This window comes from Doryrhamphus excisus, linkage group LG8 (genome assembly GCF_037039965.1).
Source record: "Doryrhamphus excisus strain RoL-2023G ecotype Guam linkage group LG8, RoL_Dexc_Guam_v1.1, whole genome shotgun sequence".
In the NCBI taxonomy this organism is placed as follows: Eukaryota; Metazoa; Chordata; class Actinopteri; order Syngnathiformes; family Syngnathidae; genus Doryrhamphus; species Doryrhamphus excisus.
The window spans coordinates 14,371,453-14,385,715 of NC_136364.1; the positions used below are offsets into that span (position 1 = coordinate 14,371,453).

Genomic DNA, 14,263 nt, shown 5'->3' on the forward strand with positions numbered 1-14,263 from the left:
GGCCACACAGTTTGTGTCGAACACATCCACGTCACTTTGTAGAGGTCATATGACATCAAGCTCCCATCCTGATTCCCCGCGAGAGGTTTTTTTTTTGACGATGATCATGTTTTTCAACCAAACCTTTTCCAGCGAGGCCCGCATACAAAAAAAAATATGCAAGGGCCACTATGGTGTTTTGTGCGTAGAAGAGGTTTTCCTTTTGTAATTACGACTTTATTCCAGAGGTGCTCCGATCGATCGGCTACAGATTGATAACTGAAAAACCTTGGTGAAGATTTACGATCATATTAATACATCTTGAGTCCAAATGTGCTGTCAGACGTGAAGCTGGTGAAAAATGAATTTGTGCTTTTTTTCCAGTTATCAATATGTCATGCCGTGCAACATTTATGGGCCTACCCACTCACTCACTCACTCACTCACTCACTCACTCACTCACTAACTCACTGACTGTCATGACTTCCTCCCGCTCTCAGGAAGCAGACACGGACGATCAGCAGGGCACGCTAACATACGAGGAGTTCTCCGTTTTTTACAAGATGATGTCCATGCGTCGGGACCTCTTCCTGCTTATGATGGCCTACAGCGACAGGAAGGACCACCTGACGCCCGACGAGCTGGCCAACCTGTTGCGCAGTGAGCAGAAGGTAGGGGGCGCTATTACTTTGGCTTGGGCTTGGTTTACAATAGAGGTGTCCAAAGTGCGGACTGTGGCACATTCTAAAAATACATTCATTCATTCATTTTCTACCGCTTAGCCTCAAGAGGGGTGCTGGAGCCTATCCCAGCTGTCTTCGGGCGAGAGGCGGGGTTCACCCCGGACTGGCGGTCAGCCAATCACAGGGCACATATAGACAAACAACCATTCATACCTATGGACAATTTGGAGTCGCCAATTAACCTAGCATGTTTTTGGAATGTGGGAGGAAACCGGAGTACCCGGAGAAAACCCACGCATGCACGGGGAGAACATGCAAACTCCACACAAAGATGGCCGAGAGTGGAATTGAACTTGGGTCTCCTAGCTGTGAGGCCTGCGTGCTAAGCGCAGCCTTTCTAAAAATACAACTTCACAAAAAACAAAAAAATAAAAAAATCAGTGGTAATAGAATAAAGTCAAAATATTTTTTTTAAATCCCTCTAACAAGAAAAAAAAATTACAAGAGAAAATACAACTTCACTAAAAACTAAAAAAAACTAATTAGCGATAATTTTCCAACAATAAAGTCAAAATATTTTACTATCACTGTAACAAGAAAATAATTTAATTTTACAACTCATAATATTAGGAGGATGATTTTTTTAAGCATATAGTTGAAATAAAGTCAGAATTGAAAACAATGAAAACAAACAAAATAATGAATAAACTTGTCATTTTTGGAAAATTAGGTTGTGGGAAATAAAGTCAAAATATCATGGGAAAAAATCCATAATTATGAGAACGAAATTTACAAAAAGTAAACTGAAATAGTTGCATCCTAATTAATTTTTCACTAAATTTGGATAACTACTCCTGGATTACTTCCTCCTCAGCAATGTTTCAATTTCAGAGCAAGGGAGAAAAAGGGCAGGTCTGATTAGAATCATGTTCTCCATAGTTGAACACATTACTCCATCTGGAGGACTTGGCGAAGACAATCTGTCACACTTAAAATGAGATCGCTGCTGCATGGCCTCTTTCTTCCTGCGGGGCGTTTATCTTTATGTTGCTGACGCTCTCATTTCTTCTCTTCTGTAAGACAATGGAGTCTAAATATATCAGGATTTATTTTTAAAATAGTAGCCTGTAACAGAGGGAAATATGCTGGGAGTTTAAGGGGGCCATATCGAAACAATTAAATATGAATACATGAACACCTCCTTATTCTCCCTGGTCGGACAGACTGATGCCTTTTTTCCATGCCTTGATTCCATGTGATATTCATACAGTACATGTAGAGTTAAACATACGCTCTTGAAGACCAGTTGAAAAATGGCAAGCATGTACATTTTGCCAATATTGTCAATATTAGTGTAAGCCAGATAGACAAACACATTTTATTATTAATTTTATCAATATTATTATTATTATATGGATATATTTTTATTATTATTATTATTATTATTATTGGGCTGCACGACGGACACTCCTTGGAAGGTTCACCACTGTTCCATGTTTTCACAATTTGTGGATAATGGCTCTCAATGTGGTTGGCTGGAGTCCCAAAGCTTTAGAAATGGCTCTATAAGCTTTTTCCATACTGATAGATCTCAATTAATCGCAGTTATATATTAACAGGAGGGCGGGGGCAATCACTTCGTCACATAGTGCCATGTAGGTTTGTCTTTTTTTTCTCCATTAATAAGAACTTTCAATTAAAGAGTTAATTAAAAGCTGCATTTTGTGTTCACTATTGGACTATTCACTATTAGATCTTCTAAGTAGAGATTCAAAATGCAAAAAAGGAATGGAAGTGAGACAAAAAAAAAGAGGTGGGATACACCCTGGACTGGTGGCCAGCCAATCACAGCGCACATATAGACAAATAACCATTCACATTCACATTCACATTCATACATATGGACAATTTGGAGTCGCCAATTAACCTAGCATGTTTTTGGAATGTGGGAGGAAACCCGGAGCACCCGGAGAAAACCCACACATGCACGGGGAGAACATGCAAACTCCACACAGAGATGGCCAAGGGTGGAATTGAACCCTGGTCTCCTAGCTGTGAGGTCTACGCGCTAACCACTCGACCGCCGTGCACCCCCCGCCGATGTAGTAAATAACAAAACAAAAAACAAATCAAGTGGTAGCCCCTAAAAATATCACCAACCCTGAGTCGGAGGATCCTATTGGCTGTCCGTCAAGACACAGCATCATCCTTGGCCCGAATGAAGGTTGTTACTGGTGAATAACCATCAGACCACGTCTGCCAGAGAAGGCTTTGGAAAGTGGAAGAACGTTTTATTCTCTCTTGACGGTCCTGATGGCATCTAACGTTACTGGCATGACAAGGAGATCCCACCTGAGATGTTTTCCAGATTGTGGAGAGGGCGCCATCATGATCCTTCAATAGGAGCAGTGGGGATGGATGGGAATGGAAGTTTAGAAAAATCAGTTCCAGACAGTGGTTGGCTGTTTTATAATGCCGTCCCACTCCCATTCTTTTTGCTCTACTTAGAACCTCCTTAAGATCCTACAGTGCAAAATATACATTCATGCCATTTTTCAAATGGTCTTAACATTTTCATCAGGAGTGTATATGCTTATAAATTAGCCTTGGTGAATATGATGTTACAGAACCAAACAAGGCATTGTGCGAATGTTTTTTCTTTCCGCAGATGGTCAATGTGACCCCAGAATACGTGGCAGAAATCATCAACAAATTTGAGGCGGCGGATGAGAACAAAGAAAAAGGTGTCCTGGGAATCGAGGGTAAGTTAAATAAACGTGCTTCTCATATTTTTCTTTCACTGCACATCATCATTGGACATTGTAAAAAGTTCCTGACATTAAATAATTAAAACACAATGTGGTGAAAATATACTAATCCAGCCCGTCGCACATGCACACACACAACTACTTGGCGTCCGAAATTAAGCTAACCACTGCTAGCTTCTATTGATACTCTGGAAGAAAAGATTCAGCCAGATTTCGCCGGCGTTTGACAAAAATACTCAAACATCCTGGAGAAAATCTTACCAGAAGAGTAGAAAGTCTTACAGCTGCAAAAAATAAGTAGGAACTAGTACATTTTCGTAATGGCCAGCTGTCCAAATACTTTTGTCTATAAATAATTTAGTCTTCGGAAATGCTCGCCAGCCGGCCCCCTCCTTGCACTGTCATGGCAAGGCAGGCTGCTTGCAGGTTGAAGGCTAACTTGCAAGGGAGGTGACAGAGTGAAGAGGCCTGAGAAAATTGGGGAGTCTGAGTGAAAACAGCCAGCTGGAGGCGACGAGAAGGTGTAGGAGCGACACTAATGTCATCGTAGGAGGCGCCGTGAGTCGTGCATTCACGCCGTGGCGGGTGATGTCTACAGGCCCACAATGTGACACACATGCTATTGAACCTAACCTGTTCTCAGCACGATAACCGCAAATCAGATGGAATATTCCCGTCATAAGAATTGCTAATATTGCAAGGATTTAATGCAAGTGTGACAAGATGGATGTCCAGCCCAGATAAATGCATTTTCTCTCACACATCTGCATTGATTCCATTTCTCCACCACAACGGGCTCCACCTCCAACCGACTGACTCTGGCAGTTCTCTCATCCGTTTGATATTCCCGTCTCATTCATCCATGCCGCCGGGGTGAATGAAGGCTTTCTTCGCTCTTGTGGGTCCTCATGCGTTACCATTACAAAGACAGGGAAGCACATCCATCACTTCCTTGTGCTTGGGTTGGAGATGGATGAAGAGATCTTGTCATGTTGCCACGCCGTATTGATATGGTGTTATTTTACAACGACAAGGTGGATGTGATGCACCACCTTTTTAAACGTGCAAAATTGTGTAAGAAAAATATGTGGAAGAAACATATAGTTAGCATAGTTAGTTAGTTAGTTTGTACATCTTTTATGTTATTTTGCACAAAAAGCACAAAGAAGTGATTATGAAACTCTGAAATTTAAATTTGAAACACTTATATGCTAGGACTACGTTAAAAAGCCATAGCATTTCAGTATGTGGAATCAAACTATGGAATGCATTGAGTAAGGAACTCAAACAATGCACAACGTTGAACCAATTCAAGAAACAATACAAGCAGTTGATGTTTGCTAAATACAAGGATGAAGAGTCTTGAACCAGTCATGATGTGCTATATATATCACTATATTGACACTTACTATGGTACCCATTATGTCATTGTATGGTCATATCACCTTGTACTACGATACGGGACAAAAAACAAACTTAAACTATATTAGGAAAGCAGGAAGTGAACAAATGTAACAGTTACTGATTGTAAAAGTACCAGATGGAGGGGTAGGATTTAGTAAGCTTTGCTTCTTCCTACTCCTTTTGGACATGTGGAACTGTGAACTGATTATGTGATGCATTCAATTGTAATCTGATGCATGTTCAAATGAAATAAAACCATTACCATTAGCATAAAATAGAAGAGAACATGTCGAAAATGAAAAAAAAGTGAAAGAAGTGCATTTTATATGACCTTGGCCTGCATCTTCCCCATAGAAATACATGCGCCACAGCAACCAGGAAGTGAAAAGGCATCTTGCCGTGTTGCACCAAGGTTACACATTGAAGGGAAATTTTACCGCGTGCACACACTCAGTTCAGTTTCAAATGTGAAAACTGTAAATAGTTCATATTTGTAAAAAAAAATGGTTATTTAAATAAGCGTTTTCATGTAAAACAACAATTTTTTGTCCTTATGTCGTGGCATTGTTGTTTAGACATTGTGGCTAAATATAAATGGCAAAATTTTTTGCCAATGTATCTTTTCACAAAAAGCCATTTTGTTGAGAAGGCATATTTGGCTGAAGCTTGCCCATGTTCTACTGCTGATTATTAAAGAACGGAAAAAAAAGGCAGAAACTGATGAAAGAGTTACGGATGACCGATAATTATCGGCCCAATATCAGCATAAAAATATGATATTGGATCAGATTTTTTTTGCCAATCGTGAAAACTGATATTACAAAAATGCTGTATACAACACATATACTTTCATATGCGTCCCGATATCGATAGCATAAATTTTCACTGATATCAGCCGATACTAATTGGTGGCTGATTGATTGGAGCATCCGTACTAATATTGTAAGTTGTAATATATTTGTAAGCAAGCAAAACACAACAAAGTTGTCATTTTGGAACATTAGGTTGGGGAAAAGGTTGTAAAATACAAAATATCATGGAAATAAAGTCTAAGGATTATGGGAATAAAGTCATATTGCGACAAGAAAATGTATGAAGATTATTGAAGAAGAATATTGAGTTCAGTATAGCCATAGTCTATTATTTCCAAGTTAGGATTGTAAACATGCAATCGACTGATGGAGAAATGTGTCTTTCTTTAATACTTACAGTTGACATGAATATAATAAATAGAATCAAATGGCTTTTATTAACTCATCAATATTGCATCCCTGATGTTTCCATGCAGGTTTTACAAGTTTCATGCGAAGTCCAACATGTGACATTTTCAACCCTTTGCACAATGAGGTCAATCAGGACATGGATCAGCCTCTGTGTAACTACTTCATCGCCTCTTCTCATAACACCTACCTGACCGGTGACCAGCTCCTCTCACATTCCAAGACCGACATGTACGCCTGGGTGCTGCAGTCCGGCTGCCGCTGCGTGGAGGGTGAGTCGGGATGGAAGATCTTGATTTCTGAGTTTCCATAAGAAGCAAAGTGCTCAGTCAGCATTGATGGCGCTTATGACTTCATTGTAAACTTGTCACTGTAAAAACTGTCACTGTATGGTCATATCGTACTTCGGTACATGACAAAAATAAAATACATTTTTTTTTAATCTAAAAACAAAAATAAAAAAAAGTCATGATGTGCTATATATATCACTATATTGACAGTTACTATGGTACCCATTATGTCATTGTATGGTCATATCACCTCGTACTTTGGTACGTGACAAAAAATTTAAAAAATAAAAATTAAAAAAACTATATTTGGAAAGCAGGAAGTGAACAACTGTAACAGTTACTGATTGTAAAAGTACCAGATGGAGGGGTCGGCTTTAATAAGCTTTGCTTCTTCCTACTCCTTTTGGACATGTGGAACTGTGAACTGATTATGTGAGGCATTCAATTGTAATCTGATGCATGTTTAAATGAAATAAAACCATTACCATTACTATAAATTTAATTGGGTGCAGCAATGGTCAGCAATCACTCCAGGGTCAGGGTCGGGTCAGGACAGCAATTCTGTTCAGGTGAGTGCAGTAGCAATGAGGGACGTCCACATCCAGCTTGATGGCTGCTTTATTTATTTGTAACACGTCGGCGCATGGGAACTTGTGAGTGTAGTGTGTGTGTGTGTGTGTGTGTGTGGTTTATGTGTGGGAACAAGCACACAAAACAATACTAGTTAGCAATGCGTTCACGTCTGAACCGCAACACAGTAGCGATGCTAACGAGGCTAACTAACAGGCAGTTAGCAACCAGCCAGACGGCTGGACATAATGGCACAAAACACTACAATAGCGAACTAGATCGGCGGCGTCTAACATTAAATGAGTGATAATAAACTTTACTCACGTTTATAGACGCACACAGCTATATATATCATCCACCACGACGTCCGTGTGGGCACATCAACACGAATCTAGCGGCTACCGCGGTGCGTTCAGGTACCCGACCAGTGTAGTAATTCCGAGTTACGCCCGCACACATGTCAGCCTAATTAAACCAGAACAGAACAGGGTATAACAAGGAGTCTTTTGTACAATAAACATCACGTTTACAATGGCCACCCATGTTGTAGGTGTACTGATATTTTTGACCATGCAGTGTAAATCAGATAATTTAATTATTGCTGTTACTAACAACTGTAAAAAAAATATTGTTGTTGCTGCTGCACTAACCCTAAATAATAATATATCATGAAATATTCAACTTTAGTGGCTTCAGTTTTGCACAATGAAGTACAATCTTGTCGTTCTGCTTCTGCAGTGGACTGTTGGGACGGTCCTGAAGGAGAGCCCATGGTGCAGCACGGCTACACTTTGACGTCCAAGATCGCCTTCAAGTCCGTCATAGAGACCATCAACAAATATGCCTTCATCAATAACCAGTGAGTGAATAACATGCGTGATGCAGTATATTGAATTGCAAATACACCATTTTAATTGCAGTTATCCACTCTGTCTGTTTGTTTTATGGAACGTGATGCAACCCACTCGAAAGGCTTTTCCCATTCTAATTGGAAATACGATGGCGTTATTCCATAGGAATCATGTTGCATGCGTCTTTATTGACTCTGGAATAATGAACCTTCTCTAAATCTGAGAGGCTTACGTACATTGGTGTTGTAAATCAACAATAATAATTGGCAATAATTAGCTACCAAACCAGGCCATCTGCTCACGAGTGTTTCTTCAGAATCCCCTCAGGACTTTTATCTTTGCTGGGTCCAACAGAACCCAGCCAGTGGGACTGATGCGGCCGCTTTCCGCCACATTGGCTGACTCACTCACACGTCCGCTGGCTCTGCTTAAGAGGCCAGTGGCGCCATTACAAAGCCATTTCTTTCATTTAAAGTCACAGGCACCACCATGGCAGTGGATTCAAATACAGGCTATAGTGGCAGCTTGATGGGACTAAAATAGAACTGCATGCTTGTTTGGCAACTATTGCAGAGGTGTGAAAAAAAGGTTTGCCACCTTCTTGATTCCTTTTTTTTGCATGTTTGTCACACTTATTTATTTCAGATCATCAAACAAATGTCAATATTAGTGTAAGCCAGATAGACAAACGTGTTTTATTATTATTTTTTTATTATAATATGGATATAATATTTATTATTATTATTATTATTATTATTATTATTATTATTATTATTATTATTATTATTATTATTATTATTATTATTATTATTATTATTATTATTATTATTGGAGGGCTGCACGACGGACACTCCTTGGAAGGTTCACCACTGTTCCATGTTTGGCAATTTGTGGATAATGGCTCTCACTGTGGTTGGCTGGAGTCCCAAAGCTTTAGAAATGGCTTTATAACCTTTTCCAGACTGATAGATCTCAAGGGTTTGGGGGTGCTAGTATGCATCCCTCCAAGGGAAAGCTGTACAAATCTGTAATTTGAGCTGCGCTACTGTGCAGCCAAAAAGTCACTTCTCTAAATGAAAGCCCAGATGGACACCCCCCCCAACCCCATCCCCCACCACGTCTCCATAGAGGTGAAGGGGTGTCGCTGCAGCTGTGATGTTATTCTTTTAATCATTTGCTTCCTGTTTTGTGAGAGGAATGTAAATGTGTTGTTGTCTTTCAGGTACCCTGTCATTCTGTCCATAGAGAACCACTGCAGCATCCAGCAGCAGAAGAAGATCGCTCAGTATCTCAGAGAAGTCTTTGGAGACAAGCTGGATGTTGCCGATGTGCTCAGCAGAGAGTCCACAACATTACCCAGCCCTCAGAGCCTGCTGGGAAAGATTCTTATCAAAGTAAGGACGGAAGATGCCAGTACTACAGCAATGATATGCTTTAGAGTAGTCAGCGTAAAGATTGTATAGCAGTATTGATTTGCTATCCACTGTAAATAAGTCACCACACTGCCATTGGCAACTGGCAACACAAGTGAGCACACCTCAGTGAACATATCCAAGCTGTCTAAAACGTTGTGAAATCAATTTAAATGTTTACATTGTAGCAGCATTAATCACCACACAGTTTAGGTTCATGGCTAGTACTTTAGCATGCATCATTTCACATAATTATTCTGCTTGGTAGGGTGTCAAATCCTGGCTAATAAAGATGCTTGTTAAACATTATGATAGAATGTAGCTATGCAGTTATTTCGGTGGAAGGAATCGCATCCTTTGTGCGTGTTTTTAAAAATGGAAAATCACACAAAGGATAATTCAACAACATTTGTAAAAAAAAAAATGGCAACCAACAATAAAGTAATGAATCAGCAATTATAATTTGTGTTTTAATTAATCACAGTGAATCATCCAATGCTCAAAAACGCTTTTAATATTTTAAATACGCCGTTCTGATTTGTTAAGTAAAACTAAATAAAAAAATCCCTGCCTAAATGTGCATAAATAATCCAGTTTTTCATTAACTGGAAATGAAATATTCAGTTCTCAATAGACCCCTGGCACGCATTACACAAGCATGTAATGCTCCAAAGGTGCTTGGGTGTAACTAAAAGGAAGTTGTTTGTGTCACAACAGTAGAATCTCCAGGCATGGATTGTAAAGTCTGCAACAAAATATTAATACCAGTTGAAAAATAGCAATAATGAACATTTAGCACTGTTGGATCAAGGGGGTTCTAAATAGACGTTCAAAATGCAAAAACAAGGAATGGGAGACATATTTTTTCATGTCTGTTTTCAACATATGTACTGATTTTCAAATGAGGCACACAATGGTCAAGGTTGTGCCTGATGACAATAATGTAGATTTTTGAAGGACAAGTCTGAGGTATCGACTCCTATAGTGACAGAGAGAACAAGTTGCTGCATTGTTTCCTTGGAAGGGATTTATCTTTCCCAAGCATATAGGTCCAAAAAGAGAGAGCGCATTATTGATTTTCCTACAAAGCCTTTTGCTCCTTTTTAAACATTTGATGGAGAGCTTCTTACCAGTCTTCTGAGAAGGATACTGTGCCCGAAGGTCATGAGACAGGATAAAGAAAAGTGTTAATTGTGGTGTCGTTTAAAAGTGAGGGCGGGGATGTCGGCTGCCAAGAGACAGGAAGCTTAGAGTCTGCCATTGATTTTGCGCGGAGAAGCTCAGAAAAGCTCCACTCCCACTCACACCTTTGGAATGGCTGGCTAATGGGCTCCCACTCGGCTTGAAGAGCCTCTCTGGAAGCTTTTCTGACAATCTGCGGCAGATTGTACATTTATGTGATTGTGCAGGAATGTGCCCTATTATATGCATCTTCACATTAATCATTTTGAGACAGCCCAATTCCGCCTCTTTTTTGCTCTTGTTATATTTAGGTGCAGCACATGTGGGAGTCCACACAATGTGGAGGAATAACAGAAATGTGTTTGTGTCCGTCCAATGATGCCCGTTTCTCTCCGTGCAGGGCAAGCGTCTCCCTGCATATCTGTCTGCGGATGCTGAAGAAGGCGAGGTCTCCGATGATGACAGCGCAGACGAAATTGAGGACGACTTCAAGCTCAAAAGCAGTAACGTGAGGGCTAAAGTCCTAAAAATGTCAATGCTAGTTTTGAATGAGGCCGCACGGTGTACGAGTGGTACGCATGTAGGCCACACAGTCAAGAGATGGGAAGACCTAGGTTGGGCATCTCTGCGTGGAGTTTGCATGTTCACCCCTTGTGTGTGTGTGTGTGTGTGGGTTTTATCCGGGTACTCCGCTTTCCTTCCACATTCCAAAAACATCCATGTTATCTTCATTGACAACTCTAATTTGAATAGAATAGAATACAATAGTTCTTTATTGTCAGTGCATCCTTAATTAATTCATTTTCTACCGCTTTTCCTCACGAGGGTCGCGGGGGGTGCTGGAGCCTATCCCAGCTGTCTTGGGGCGAGAGGCGGGGTACACCCTGGACTGGTCGCCAGCCAATCACAGGACACATATAGACAAACAACCAGAGTAACCAGAGAAACCTGAGTACCCAGAGAAACCCCATGCATGCACGGGGAGAACATGCAAACTCCACACAGAGATGGCCGAGGGTGGAATTTAACCCTGGTCTCCTAGCTGTGAGGTCTGCGTGCAGCCCAAACTGTACTGGTGTGCATTAGAATTGTTACGACTGATTCCAAAAGATCATGGATCTTAAACCAGGGAAACACAAACCCTGTCATAGCATCTCATCCACGCTCCTACTTATTGTTGATAATGACTTTCCCCATCGTGCCCTCATGTATGTTGGGATACCCCTGTGTCTTGTTTCCCTGCATATATAAAATGCCAGAGCATTGCAGTCCTTTGTCAGATGGTTCCCCCGTGTGACTAAATACTCCGTCGTCCTCCCATATTTAGCCGGAGGCGCTGGGCCGCAGATGCCACTTTGGATGATCGTTGCCTTTTTAAAGGGGCGGTAGCAGGTTCCTATACTGACGAGAGCTTTTTATATGGAGCTCATTAAAGCACGACCAGATACGCATCTTTGGCTGTGTTGTGAAATTTAATGCCAGGGGCCTGAAATGCATGATAATTGCTTCCTTCCTTCTTTGCTTCCCGCACAACAAAACTATTTTTAATTGCTTCGGAGTACAGAGTGCTGTGTAAGTGCAGTATAATGAATTTGGATGGTGGAGGTAGAATGTCCTATATGGGCAGGATTTGTTTATTTTGTTTCATGTCAAAAGTATACAACAGTGTCAATCAAAACTGAGCATTATTACTTTTACTACGCACAAAAAACAGTCCCACAGCACGTTTTTATAGTTTTACAATGATAAGAAAACGATTCCAAATGCAAATAAAGTAGGAATGAAAGGGATAAATGTTACTTTTACTTTCATTGAAGACATCACTGTTCCCAAAGACATGATATGTCAGCAAGATCAACACCTCCCTGTGTTGCCGTGAGTTATTTCTTCAATTCAATCGTTTTTCTCACGTCAGTAACCCACTATTGGAACACTGTTGGATTCAAGAATGACAAAACAGCAGGGTGGTGTTGAAGAGGAAGTTGATCTCACTGCCACACTTATCTGTGTCTTTGGGAACGGTCATGGTTTCAATATGTATGCATTTATAATTGTTTTATACACATGAAGCCATTTTTTTTTAGTATTTTTAACAGTCAACCGCTGATGACATCATAGCCGAGCAACATAGCTGACTTCCGGTTTCGGTTGTTTGCAAGCTAAGGATGCTAGCAAGGATGTTTTAGTGATAAAATATACATGCAGTGTATTAATAACACAACAAGGCATGGCATTACTCTACCGGGGGAATGCAGTCAAAACAAAAACAAAAACATACTAGCTGAGGCGAGTTCAGTCGCTCTTCCTGGTTAACTCTGTCATTCCTCGCAGGGAAACGGTCATCACCAAGTGGAGTCTCACATTAGAAAGAAACTGGACTCTCTCCTTAAGGAGTCTCGCATCGGAGACAAGGAAGACACTGACAGCTTTAGCATCAGAGCCCTGCTGAGGGCCACGCACCAGGGCCTCCAGAAGAACCTCCGGCAGGTAAAACGCATGCAAAACCAGGTCATCCCATGAGGCGCCAGAGAAGCTGGATCCACTGCAGTTTACAATACACTAGCTTCATGTCCTGTAACATGTTAAAAAGCCTCCAAAGTGACGTGAAACCAAAAGTCTGCAGCCTTATTTAATATTTTATCTCCACTCTGCGCTATTTTTAGAAGCCCGTGTTTCCTGAATGCTATTGGATGTGAGCAAGGTTTCCACTGTCTTTTGCACTGATGCTACATTCTCTCTCCAGCGATTCTCCTTCCTGTGTTGTTTTCCTTAATTAATACCCTCCCTCCACTCTCCGTGTACGTATATATCCTGCTGGCTGACGGCTGATGTGGACCCACCAGCGACTGAGTGACTCATTGTGTTTTTTTAGGTCCCCGCCAAAATGCTCCTCCACATATAAAGACTCTTAGTGTGTTCTTCTGTGTGTTGTAGAGCTCTAGGGGGGTTCTGAAGAAATCCCAAAGCAGGTCCTTCATTACCACGCTCAAACAGAAGGTGAGCTTCATGGAAGGAGGATCTTTTCTTTGTCTGAACGGATGTGTATGGTGTGGCTTCTCAAAAGATTCGTTAGACGGAGGTCAGCTTCAGATTAGCTGCTAATGAAACACGAGACATCATAAAGAAAGAGGAAATTTCACATATACCTTAAAAAAAAAAGAGTCTGATGTTCATTGTTCTTCTATTCTGCTCAATATGGTTATGTATTTAGCTCAATTAATAACTCCACATTATTATTATTATTATTATTTATTATTACACAGGAGCCAGGCAACAACATTTGAAATCTGAAGCTCTATCTACAGTATTTACAACTACAGCACCCAGACTCTACTTTATGAATCAATTTCTTTACCCGCAGTTGCATGTTTACGTTAACTATTCATCCTCCCACACGTGTGAGCATCTGAGCGTGCGTACAATGCATCGTTAAACGACATGCTAAGGTGCAATGCTGCAATTGTTGTGACCCACGGCCTCTTCTCAACCGCTCTTCAACTGGGAGGCACCAGCCCACCTTTTCAAACACTGACAGTAATTACATAACCCTAAAAAAATATCCACTTACATCAGCACATGTAAATTGCTACATTGATGAAGACTGCATATGTGCTAATTATGGCTCTTTCTTGGCAGAAGATGCATTGAAATACAAACAAGTAAACGTGTGTGTGTGTGTTGTCCAGAGGCACTCTAAATCCCGGCTGACATGCCAAAGTGTGGAAAAGGAGGAGGATGAGCAGGAAACATCCGGGAAGGATGCTGGAGGACAGTTTTACAGGTGACCTTTGACCTACCTCATACAAAACACATCTAATCACTGTTGACTTATGGTGATTATACATTTGTATATTTACGTACATTTGTTCGAAGAGGAGTGGGAAGTAGTCAAAACTTACCTAGT

The 14,263-nt window shown here is 40.7% G+C and overlaps 1 protein-coding gene across 7 annotated transcripts in view; it reads left to right on the forward strand.

Annotated features, from left to right (window-relative positions):
* plch1 (phospholipase C, eta 1) overlaps nucleotides 1-14,263 on the forward strand; it is a 50,575-nt gene that overhangs the window by 23,100 nt on the left and 13,212 nt on the right. For all 7 annotated transcript variants that reach the window (XM_058079508.2, XM_058079510.2, XM_058079509.2 and 4 more), the window contains exons 5-13: nucleotides 480-650; nucleotides 3,331-3,424; nucleotides 6,123-6,326; nucleotides 7,653-7,773; nucleotides 8,988-9,159; nucleotides 10,760-10,867; nucleotides 12,691-12,846; nucleotides 13,294-13,356; nucleotides 14,046-14,140. In XM_058079508.2, the coding sequence (XP_057935491.2) occupies nucleotides 480-650; nucleotides 3,331-3,424; nucleotides 6,123-6,326; nucleotides 7,653-7,773; nucleotides 8,988-9,159; nucleotides 10,760-10,867; nucleotides 12,691-12,846; nucleotides 13,294-13,356; nucleotides 14,046-14,140 (1,184 nt within the window). The remainder of the gene's footprint in view (nucleotides 1-479; nucleotides 651-3,330; nucleotides 3,425-6,122; nucleotides 6,327-7,652; nucleotides 7,774-8,987; nucleotides 9,160-10,759; nucleotides 10,868-12,690; nucleotides 12,847-13,293; nucleotides 13,357-14,045; nucleotides 14,141-14,263) is intronic.